We start from the raw sequence: 12,252 nt of genomic DNA, 5'->3' as shown, positions 1-12,252 counted from the left end.
CTTTTGTTTTCTGTTTGGTTGTTTGGAGTATTGCCTTGCTTGCATTTATTATTTCTTTTTTGTCTGCTTGTGGACCTGTTTTATTTTTCCACACATTGGGTCCTTGTCTATCTCTGCACGCTTACCTTATCTTCATTTGCAGTGTTAGCAACCTCTGCTCTGGTTCCTCAGGAGGTACGATAGACAACTCAAAGGCTTTTCAGGTAGTCAGATCTGGGTTGTAGGTTTGTAGTTGTGTGACTATGGATATTCCAGTCTCTGCAAGAACCATGATGATGTCGTGCAGCTAGAGATACTAGTCTGTACATGAGCCAGTAGGGTGTGGGAGTGTGTGCGGTTGATATGAGATAGGCAATATTATCTCTTTACCCATGTTAGAATACTTATGTGCATAACATATAGATTGCCACTAACGCCCCCATGATGTTTGCCCCTGCCTCCTGCATTTCATAAATTGATATTGGTTTCCAGCACTGCTCCATCAGCGATGTGCACAAGACCATCTTTTCCTGCTGGGGCTTATTCAGCATTTTCCACCTCTTTGACTTCTCATGCCTATGATTGGCCAACATCAAAGAGATGGAAAAAGTACACGCTACCTAAGAAGAATCTGTTACCACACATGTGGTTGAATGGAAAATATACATGAAAACGTTATAAACTCGGAAACTAAGAGGTTTATTACAAAACAGAAAAAATCCCGTTACTCAGCGCCTATGTTAGGATATAGCCGGTTTAAAACATAATAAGTCATGAAAGGTTCTCTTCATAAATTCTTTAAGAAATTTCTGGACCAATTTAGACAAAAACACAAGACATTGTTTAAAACTGAATATTCACTCGAAGGTTTATATGATGAAAACAGAATTCTAGGATGCAGTTTCTTCATTGAGCTCCCACGTAATCTTCATTGGCAGATCTCCCATCTTCTCTTTGAACACTTTATCAAACATCTCATTTTGTGCCACCGTCATTGTATTTTTCCAGTCACCAACAATCCCTGGTAATAAGAAGAGAAAAAGCTGAGCCACTATCTTTATGGACACTGAACTATGTAACTAATACAAGAATGCCTCCTCCTTGCTAACATTTTAAGAAATAGTTTCCAGTGACAGAGTTGTCATTTCTTCAGCGCTCTATTGGGAGACCCAGACGATTGGGGTATAGCTACTGCCTCCGGAGGCCACACAAAGCACTACACTAAAAAGTGCAAGGCCCCTCCCCTTCTGGCTATACCCCCCCGTGGTATCACGGGTTCTCCAGTTTTCAAGCTTTGTGCGAAGGAGGTCAGACATCCATGCATAGCTCCACAGATTTTAGTCAGCAGTAGCTGCTATTTCGGATGGAAGAAAAGAGGGCCCATATAGGGCCCCCAGCATGCTCCCTTCTCACCCGTTGATGGTGTTGTAAGGTTGAGGTACCTATTGCTGGTACGGAGGCTGGAGCCCACATGCTGCTTTCCTTCCACATCCCCCTGAGGGGCTCTGAGGAAGTGGGATCCTGCCGGCCTCAAAGCTCTGACGCCGGGCTCCATCCACAGACCCATTTGAACCTGCTGGATACGGAGCTGGAGTACCGTTCAGGGACATGGCCCTGCACCATTACAGGTACTCTGTGTCCCCGTACACACAGGCACAGCACACTCCAGACTTGCTGGGTGTGCTAGTGCGCCGGGGACAGTAAAGGGTTACAGTCACTGCAGCTTTGCTGAGTGACTTTGTGTATTGGGAACTACCGCGCCGGACGCTCCGGGAGCGGCGGCGCGGCTGGGACTTGTAGTTCGCCGGGGACTGGGCGCCGACCGCGCTTTTACGGCGGCGGCGCTTATAAATCCAGTCCCCGGCTTCTGCGGCCTAGTGCCGCTTCGTTCCCGCCCCCTCCCTGTCACTCAGGGAAGGGGACAGACGCTGAGCAATCAGCAGCGCCGAGGGCTGGAGCCTTATTTACATGCTCCAGCCCTCTCACTGCACACTGTCGGACGCCGGATTCCCGCTCTGACTTGGGGCACGCCCACGGCCCGCCCCTCCTCACACGAGCTGGGGAAGACGCCGGCAGCCATTACTGCAGTCCGAGCTCGGACTTTCGGCAACCAGGCAGGACGGTGGCGACCATACACCCGCTTATAGGTGGGCGGTAAGCGGCACACATAGTGCTGACCCCAATATATACTGCAGTGTGTACATGTGTATTTTAACTGCATAGGTCGCTATATGCCCGCTTGGAGAGCGACACATCAGCAGCAGGAAAGCAGGTGTGCTAAGGCACAGGCTTTCTAGGCTGCTTGTATTGCACGTACTGAAGTGTTCATTTGTGTTTATGCTTGTATGCTATACACTGCACTGTACAGTCGCTAGTCTTAGCTATATTCTCCTGGAATGGCTAGACTACAGCAGCAGAAAACCAAGGGTGCTGGGGCACAGGTTTTTTTCTATGCTGCTTGTATTGCATGGGCTGCAGTGTGCATTTGTACTTGTGCTTGTATGCTATACATTGCACTGTATGGTCACTCTTCTGGGCTATATTCCCCTAGATGACTAGTCTACAGCAGCAGAAGAGCAGAGGTGCCAGGGCACAGGCTTCTATGCTGCTTGTATTGCTTGTGCTGCAGTGTTCATTTGTACTTTATGCTTGTATGCTATACATTGCACTGTACGGTCACCAATCTTGGCTATATACTTCTAGATGGCTAGTCGGCAGCGGCAAAAAAGCAACACAGATTTTCAGTGCTGTTTTTACTACATGGGATGCTGTTCATGACACCGTCCCATTGTGTGCATGCTCCCCTGTAGCACTTCGTCTGCCGGGGTCTCTAGCACTTCGTCTGCCGGGGTCTCTACTAGTCGTGGCCAAAGAAACCACCTGTCATCCCTGTCCAAGGACAGGGACGGAGTTGCAGTTTCGACAGATATATTGTCATAAGATAGAGACTTGCAGTCCAGACAGGCCATGGGCAATCTTCCTGACCAACCTCATTTGGAACGGGGGGGTCCCAGGAGGACTCTCTGTATGATAAGGCAGCTCTCCAGGACTTTGATCCTGACATCGCTATCAATCCGGATACACCGGATGGTAACGCCATACGGAATGATCCTATAGCGTCCATCAATGGAAGGTTGGATCTTTCTCCCTCAGCTCCCCCAGTGGAGGAGTCAGCTTCACAGCAGGAGAAGTCCCTTTTCAGTATCTCAAACGGATATTGAGTATTTTTCTGGCCACGCTGACTTCAGAGAAGCAGTCCAGAAACACCACGCTTACCAGATAAGCGTCTTCTCCAAACGTTTTTAAGATACACGTTATCCCTTTTCCCCTGACGTGGTCAAGCGCTGGACCCAGGGTCCAAAGGTGGATTCTCCAATCTCCAGGCTTGCGTCTAGAGCCATAGTTGCACTGGAGATGGGGCTTCACTTAAAGATGCCATTCACAGACAGATGGACTCTGGTTGAAATCTGTCTAGGAGGCTATCGGCGTGTCGGTTGCTCCGGCATTCACAGCCGTATAGGCAACCTAACCTTTTCAGCTGTTCTTGCGCAGCTGGCCTTGAGCACATGTACATCTGTACCGCAGAGGCGTCCGTAACTCCGCAATGTCTGCACTGCGACTTACCCTATTAATGCTGTCCTAAAAGTACAGTCGAGGTTTCGGTCCTTCCCAAGCTCGGGCAGGTCCCAATTGTCCTCGTGCAAAAGGGCTACAAAACCTCAGACGGGCTCAGATTCCGGCCGGGCTCAATCACGCCCAAGGAAGGCAGCCGGAGGAACCGCTACCAAGGCGGTCTCCTCATGACTCTCAGCTCTCTCTCTCTCTCCGCATCCGCGGTTGATGGCAGACTCCCCCGCCTTTGGCGACATTTAGCTGCCACAGGTCACAGACCGGTGGGTGACGGACATTGTGCTCACGTGCACAGGACAGTGTTCTGTTCTCGTCCTCCGACTCCATTCTTCAGAACGGCCCCACCTCCCCACCGAGCAGATGCCCTGCTGCAGGCGGTGGACGCTCTAAGAGCAGAAGGAGTGGTGATCCCTGTCCCCCCTCAGGAACGAGGGTGAGGGTTTGTACTCCAATCTCTTTGTGGCTCCAAAAAAGGACGGCTCCTTCCGTCCTGTTCTGGACCTAAAACTGCTCAATAAGCATGCGAACGCCAGGCGGTTCCGGATGGAATCCCTCCGATCCGTCATTACCTCAATGTCTCGAGGAGACTTCCTTGCCTCAACAGACATCAAAGATGCCTATCTCCACGTGCCAATTGCTACGGAGCACCAACGTTTTCTACGTTTTGTGATAGGAGACGACCATCTTCAGTTCGTAGCTCTGCCATTCGGTCTGGCGACAGCCCCACGGGTGTTCACCAAGGTCATGGCAGCAGTGGTAGCAGTCTTGCACTCTCAGGGACACCCGGTGATCCCTTACTTGGACGATCTACTCGTCAAAGCACCCTCCCTCGAGGCATGACAACGCAGCCTGAATGTTACGCTGGAGACTCTCCAGACTTTCGGGTGGATCATCAATTTTGCAAGGTCAAATCGGTCACCGACTCAATCACTAACGTATCTAGGCATGGAGTTCACACTCTATCAGCGATAGTGAAGCTTCCGCTGAACAAGCAGCGTTCACTGCAAACAGAGGTGCAGTCTCTCCTTCAAGGCCAGTCGCACCCCTTAAGGCGCCTCATGCACTTCCTAGGGAAGATGGTGGCAGCCATGGAGGCAGTTCCCTTTGCGCAGTTTCATCTGCGCCAACTGCAAGGGGACATTCTCCGCCAATGGGACGGGCAGTCAACCTCCCTGGACAGGAAAGTCTCCCTTTCCCAGACGGCCAAGGACTCTCTGCAATGGTGGCTTATTCCCACCTCATTGTCACAGTGAAGATCCTTCCTACCCCCATCCTGGGCAGTGGTCACGACAGATACGAGTCTGTCGGGGTGGGGAGCAGTTTGTCTCCGCCACAGGGCTCAGGGGACGTGGACTCAGCAGGAGTCCACCCTTCAGATCAATGTTCTGGAAATCGGGGCAGGGTATCTTACCCTACTAGCTTTCCAGCAGTGGCTAGAAAGAGAGCAGATCCGAATCCAGTTGGACAACTCCACAGCGGTGGCATACATCAACCACCAAGGAGGGACGCGCAGTCGGCAAGCCTTCCAGGAAGTCCGGCGAATCCTCATGTGGGTGGAGGACACAGCATCCCCCATATCCGCAGTTCACATCCCGGGCGTAGAAAACTGGGAAGCAGACTTCCTCAGTCGCCAGGGTATGGACGCAGGGGAATGGTCCCTTCACCCGGACGTGTTTCAGGAAATCTGTCGCCGCTGGGGGGTGCCGGACGTCGACTTAATGGCGTCTTGGCACAACTACAAGGTCCCGGCATTTATGGCACGATCGCGCGATCACAGAGCTCTGGCGGCAGACGCCTTAGTGCAAGATTGGTCGCAGTTCCGGCTCACATATGTGTTTCCACCTCTGGCACTCTTGCCCAGAGTACTGCGCAAAAAATCAGATCCGATTGCAGCCGCGTCATACTCGTCGCCCCAGACTGGCCGAGGAGATCGTGGTACCCGGACCTGTGGCATCTCACGGTCGGCCGACCGTGGTCACTACCAGGCTGGCCAGACTTACTGTCCCAAGGGCCGTTTTTCCATCGGAATTCTGCGGCCCTGAACCTGACTGTGTGGCCATTGAGTCCTGGATCCTAGCGTCTTCAGGATTATCCCAAGGGGTCGTTGCCACCATGAAACAGGCTAGGAAGTCCACCTCTGCTAAGATCTACCACAGAACGTGGAAGATTTTCTTAACCTGGTGCTCGGCTCAGGGAGTGTCTCCCTGGCCATTTGCATTGCCTACTTTTCTTTCCTTCCTGCAATCGGGGTTAGAAAAGGGCTTGTCGCTCGGCTTCCTTAAGGGGGAAGTCTCGGCACTATCCGTGTTTTTTTCAGAAGCGTCTAGCACGTCTTTCTAAGGTGCGCACGTTCCTACAGGGGGTCTGTCATATCGTACCCCCGTACAAGCGGCCGTTAGATCCATGGGATCTCAACAGGGTATTAGTTGCTCTCCAGAAGCCGCCTTTCGAGCCTCTGAAGGAAGTTTCCTTTCTCGCCTGTCACAGAAGGTGGCGTTTCTCGTTGCGATCACATCGCTTCGGCGAGTGTCTGAGCTGGCAGCTCTGTCATCCAAGGCTCCCTTCCTGGTGTTCCACCAGGACAAGGTAGTGCTGCGCCCCATTCCGGAGTTTCTCCCTAAGGTCGTATCCTCATTTCATCTTAATCAGGATATATCCTTGCCTTCCTTTTGTCCTCATCCGGTTCACCGGTATGAAAAGGACTTACGTTTGTTAGATCTGGTGAGAGCACTCAGACTCTACATTTCCCGCACGGCGCCCATGCGCCGTTCCGATGCACTTTTTGTCCTTGTCGCTGGTCCGCGCAAGGGGTTGCAGGCTTCTAAAGCCACCCTGGCTCGATGGATCAAAGAACCAATTCTAGAGGCCTACCGTTCTGCGGGGCTTCCGGTTCCTTCAGGGCTAAAAGCCCACTCAACCAGAGCCGTGGGTGCGTCCTGGGCATTACGACACCAGGCTTCGGCTCAACAAGTGTACCAGGCAGCTACCTGGTCCAGTCTGCACACTTTCTCCAAGCATTATCAGGTGCATACCTATGCTTCGGCGGATGCCAGCTTAGGTAGAAGAGTCCTGCAGGCGGCAGTGACACCCCCGTAGGGGAGGGCTGTTTTGCAGCCCTAACATGAGGTATTCCTTTACCCACCCAGGGACAGCTTTTGGACGTCCCAATCGTCTGGGTCTCCCAATAGAGCGCTGAAGAAGAAGGGAATTTTGTTACTTACCGTAAATTCCTTTTCTTCTAGCTCTTATTGGGAGACCCAGCACCCGCCCTGTTGTCCTTCGGGATGTTTTGGTTGTTTGCGGGTACACATGTTGTTCATGTTGAACGGTTTTTCAGTTCTCCGATGTTACTCGGAGTTAATTTGTTTAAACCAGTTATTGGCTTTCCTCCTTCTTGCTTTGGCACTAAAACTGGAGAACCCGTGATACCACGGGGGGGTATAGCCAGAAGGGGAGGGGCCTTGCACTTTTTAGTGTAGTGCTTTGTGTGGCCTCCGGAGGCAGTAGCTATACCCCAATCGTCTGGGTCTCCCAATAAGAGCTAGAAGAAAAGGAATTTACGGTAAGTAACAAAATTCCCTTCTTTATCAACTGCTCTCCGTAAATACCACGGAGTATGGCGCAGTCTTGTGTCTACACAACACATAATTGCTCTCAGCTTATATACAAAGAATGGCAGATAATGACCAGAGCTTAGATACTACCGTAGATCAATGGGAACTTAAGAGATAAAGAGTCAGACTATATTTTTTATATTTTATATACAGTTCTTGCCCATTTTTTAAACTGTCAAACACACCTTCACTTTTACCTTACCTTTACGTAAAAAAGTTCCTTTATTTTTGTTTAAAAGTTCATTTGGAAGAAATGTATAATTAGCAAGAGAATCATCTTTCATGTTCTTAAAAGTAGCTTTTTCCACCACAATGTCTATTGCTTTGTCATCGAGGCTTATGTTCAGAAATTTGCAGATTTTCAGCACATTAGATCGAAGGTCCTAAAACAAACACAAAAAAATAACCAAAAGAACATCAATTTTAAGCCATCAAGTGAACTAAATATGTATCTATGTCAATTATAATATTTCAATAACATTTTGCCAGTTCTATAGCAATAGAGTGAAAGCATCATGGCTTTAAGTGGATATTATCCAATTTTATTAACTATTGTTTTTGATTTGCATTGTTTATGTGGAGGAAAGGTCATTTTGTATGTGTAGACATAATCAATAAAAATACCATTAATTAAATTTCCGTTTTTCACCACATTATTCAGCTCAGGTGCTCACTATGCCACTCACGACTTCCCTCTAATTCTGCCTTGTGCAGTCTGTCTCTGTGTAAAAAAATATATTGTTTTTTTTTTGTTTCACTTTCCCTTTTTCATCTTGTGGTATTAAATGCCATTTTTTGTGCCAATTTGGCGCATTTTGTTCATTGATTTTGCATAAAGTAAAAAATGGCCGCAATTCTTTAATGAAAAAAAATCAAATCTTTTGCAAAATCGTGCAAAACTGTTGAAAAAACATATATATTTGGAGTTCATAAAATCATTCCAGAGGGGGACTGCAATACATTTATAGAGAGGGATAAGTTATGCTCAGCTGCTATAGCCCTGGTGCTCGGGAGATAAAATAGCCAATCGAAAAAGTAGTCCCGACACACAGTGCAAGAAAATAGGAAAAGTCCAGGTATGGTATGCTTGAACAAAGATTTTTTATTTTTCACCAAATACCTGGAAGCGGTGATTCCCACTCCACTAATGGATGTTCACAAGCCAGTATATAGAGGCTCACCGTCCTCATAGTCCCTGGGCTCCCTCCACATACTGACAATTCACCATGCCGCTTTGGTAAGATGTTTCCTCTTTGCTGCTCTACTACGGTCCCTTTACTGACTCTTCCATGTGACTCATTCCATATCTTGATGGCATTGCAGGTATTTCCTTGGTGCTCTCACCTTTATCCTATTACGTATAGGTATGTGTGTCGCCCTGGACAAGCCAGGGGCCACAGAGAACAACACCAACACACCCCACACTCCCTGCAGGCACATCAAGGTCAGACACAAAACCCTTGTTGCCTTCCCCCAGGGGCTGATGTCCACACCAGGGGGTGGAGCCAGGCGGTTGGTCTCCACCCACCAAGGAGTTCACAGTCCTGGAGGAGGGAAAACAGGCAGTCTAGTTTGGACAGTGGAAGTGGAAGGAGGAAAGTAGTAGAGAGGAGAAAAGTGACAGAAAAAGAGCCTGAAGTTGGTCCGGTTGTGTGGCCCAGACAGAACAGCAAGGTTGGCAGACGGTGGTGACCGTCTGCCGGAGTGGCCGATTGGAGTCTACCGTAAGGACCGTGGACGGGTGGTGGCCCGGCGGTACCGGACCGGTACACAAAGATAAGCCAGCACCAGTGACAGGGGCCTTTCGGACCCCGGCAATGCTAGGAGTCGCCGTGAAGTTGCCGAATCCGTTAGTGAAGGGGACCTCCGGGTTTCTAAATAGTCAAGTCCCGACAGAAGGCAACCGTCCAACCGTGAAGGGGAGACACCGCCACCGCCAAGGGCAACCGTTTCCCAGGGCCAGCGCCTGCGGGCAAAAGGGGCTCCTCTGGCCTACATCCAAGTCGGGGAGCGGGTTACTGGTGGGAACCCATCGGAATCAACATAGAACATAGGTGCAGGGAGAGACAGTCACCGCTAACCTGCAGGGAACAACAACACCGCAGTCGTCCGAGGGACCCGTCCATCCAGCCGCTTGTTTTACCATGAACTGTGTCATCATCATTGGGCTGAGTGAGTACCTCCATGCCGTGCGGCACAGCGCTGCCCCTGCGACCCTGCACCTCATCAGGCTCCGCAACCCGCCTGTCATCCAACCCTTACCCCATCACCGGGCCCCGGGACAACCAACCCCCCTACCCACGGAGGGGAGAAATAACAACTCAGCTGCTCCCTGTCACCGCTCCCGGGATCCCCGTCTAGAGCAGCGGTGGTGTCCCCAAAATCACCACAACCGTGGGTGGCGTCACGGACAATATCCCTAAAACCACCCCTTTTCACTCACGGGCGAGGAGCGCCGCTCGAGTCCCCGGGATCCGGCCCATCGCTTGAGCCACCGAGCAGCAGCAGCCGCAGAGCAGTGGCAGCCGGACCTGAGCAGTGGGAGAGCGCAGCGTCCCCTCCTCCGCCCGCGACAACTTGGCGTCACAAACAGGATCTTACCGCTCTGCCGTTGGGTAGAGGTGCGCCTTGTTACCGCCGGAGGTGTCCGGCCAGAAAATTTCAGAAGCCACCATCTTTGGCGCGAAGAGTTCCCGCTCGAGCGTCTCCTCGAGTAGTAGAGGCGCGAAAGCCAAAACCCCGCCCCGATAGAGGAGGGGCCGGAAAGAAACTAAAGGGGTCGAAATGGCGGCTGGTCGCATGTGAGCGCGGCTATAGAAGCAGGGACGCCAGGACCCTGCGGCCATTGACTGGTTCCTGGAAGAGGCCGCTGCTAAAGATGCTGAGTCCGACCGACAACACCGTGGTCCAGGCGCCTGGCCCCGTAGCGTGGGTGGAAGTCCGGACCGTCCAGCTAAGCAGCCGTCTGCAGGTCCGCATGCAGCTCCTCCTGCAGGAGTGGGAGGCCGACATGGCGGAAGTGGTGGCAGCCATACGGAGACGCGAGGTGGAGGAAGTCTTGGAAGGGAGGGTAAGTGACCCATGCCCCTGTACGCCTAGTGGGTCGGTCATCGCGGCTGAGGGACCCGGTCCATGCCCGCTCGCCCTGCTACCTCCCCCGCTACCCGTGTTGGCTGCTGCTGCCCCGCCACTAGCCCCGCTACCACCACCACCGGTAGCGGTACCCTGCCAATCCGCCCCGGCGGACCGACCTGCAGCAGAAGCTCATGACCGCCCTGATCCGCTTCCATGGAAGAAGCCGAAGGCTGAGGCTGTCAGCAAAGATGCACCGGAGGCACGGCGGGGATGCAGCTGCCAGGAGGCAGAGCAGGCCATGTCACAGCGGGGTCCCTCATTACTGAAGGTGCCGGTCGTAGCCGACATGGAGGGACTCTGGCTGGGTCCGTCCCCCGCACACGCTGAACCGGAGCAAACAGAAAGTGCTCCCGGCTGGGAGCGGCGGCAACGGCAGCTGCGCAGGGAGATCGATGCCCGAGAGGGGTGTAGAGCGGATGTGCATGCCCGCATGAATATGGAGGAAGATCACCCGCAGTGAGCTACCATCGGGGTCCACAGCGGTGCACCATGTGAAGGTGGCACTAGAGCCCCGCGATTGAGGATGGACTGTTAAGCCGGCGGTCCTCCGCCTAAAAGTTGTCCCCGTTGGGACCACCAGTGTTGAAAGTTCTAAAGATGAGAATGATAATTGAATGAAACCGTGGAAAGTCACCTGATTGTAACTTGATTTGGAACCGGTCGTAGCCGGCAACTGGTCCCCGTTGGGACCCCCTTCACCTCACATAGGAACTCCTATGAACATGCCTGAGAACTAGCAGGGCAACCACAAACTTAGTGGCTTGTAAATAAAAATGTTGTTGCAGCTTCCACCTTTGCCGCCTCCGGAGAGGCAGGTTGGAGGGAGGGCCCGCAGTGGAGCAGGCTGGGGCCCAGCCACCACCGGAACCGGTGGCTACCCTCTGGGGGTTCCAGGGGCTCCCCATGGACGTGGGTCCCCTGGAAAGGACAGAACCCGCTCGGGCAATTTGTGCAGGACTGGGGTCAAGGGGTGCTGCCCATTTGCTTAGGGGCAGCATCAGGGCCAGGTTGCTTGGGTGGGTGAGAGCGGAAGCCATAACCGTTATCGTAACGTTTAAGTAAGAGTACCTCCCGATGTGGGAAGATGTTATTTTAATTGTAAGTGTATTACCGTTTACCTTTTCATATTTTTCCAGTTGGTGAAAATAAAATCGGTGTTGGACGGGCAGCCCGAGGACGGTCTGCATTAAACTAAGGGGGAATGTGTCGCCCTGGACAAGCCAGGGGCCACAGAGAACAACACCAACACACCCCACACTCCCTGCAGGCACATCAAGGTCAGACACAAAACCCTTGTTGCCTTCCCCCAGGGGCTGATGTCCACACCAGGGGGTGGAGCCAGGCGGTTGGTCTCCACCCACCAAGGAGTTCACAGTCCTGGAGGAGGGAAAACAGGCAGTCTAGTTTGGACAGTGGAAGTGGAAGGAGGAAAGTAGTAGAGAGGAGAAAAGTGACAGAAAAAGAGCCTGAAATTGGTCCGGGTGTGTGGCCCGGACAGAACAGCAAGGTTGGCAGATGGTGGTGACCGTCTGCCAGAGTGGCCGATTGGAGTCTACCGTAAGGACCGTGGACGGTGCCCGGCGGTACCGGACCGGTACACAAAGAGAAGCCAGCACCAGTGGCAGGGGCCTTTCGGACCCCGGCAAGGCTAGGAGTCGCCGTGAAGTTGCCGAATCCGTTAGTGAAGGGGACCTCCGGGTTTCCAAACAGTCAAGTCCCGACAGAAGGCAACCGTCCAACCGTGAAGGGGAGACACCGCCACCGCCAAGGGCAACCGTTTCCCAGGGCCAGCGCCTGCGGGCAAAAGGGGCTCCTCCGGCCTACATCCAAGTCGGGGAGCGGGTTACCGGTGGGAACCCATCGGAATCAACATAGAACATAGGTGCAGGGAGAG

The 12,252-nt window shown here is 52.4% G+C and overlaps 1 protein-coding gene across 3 annotated transcripts in view; it reads right to left on the bottom strand.

Annotated features, from left to right (window-relative positions):
- Positions 1–417: 417 nt before the first annotated feature.
- LOC142295229 (amine sulfotransferase-like) overlaps positions 418–12,252 on the bottom strand; it is a 153,754-nt gene continuing 141,919 nt past the window's right edge. For 2 of the 3 annotated variants that reach the window (XM_075338320.1, XM_075338319.1), the window contains exons 7-8: positions 7,426–7,606; positions 418–1,000 (exon numbers count right to left, since the gene is read on the bottom strand). In XM_075338320.1, coding sequence (XP_075194435.1) covers positions 870–1,000; positions 7,426–7,606 — 312 coding nt within the window. In that variant the 3' untranslated portion in view covers positions 418–869. The remainder of the gene's footprint in view (positions 1,001–7,425; positions 7,607–12,252) is intronic. The other variant, XM_075338318.1, reaches the window with a different exon arrangement.

Source organism: Anomaloglossus baeobatrachus, chromosome 3 (genome assembly GCF_048569485.1).
Source record: "Anomaloglossus baeobatrachus isolate aAnoBae1 chromosome 3, aAnoBae1.hap1, whole genome shotgun sequence".
Classification (NCBI taxonomy): domain Eukaryota; kingdom Metazoa; phylum Chordata; class Amphibia; order Anura; family Aromobatidae; genus Anomaloglossus; species Anomaloglossus baeobatrachus.
Note: the sequence above shows the minus strand (reverse complement) of the source record. Positions and strands in the feature narration are given on the sequence as shown.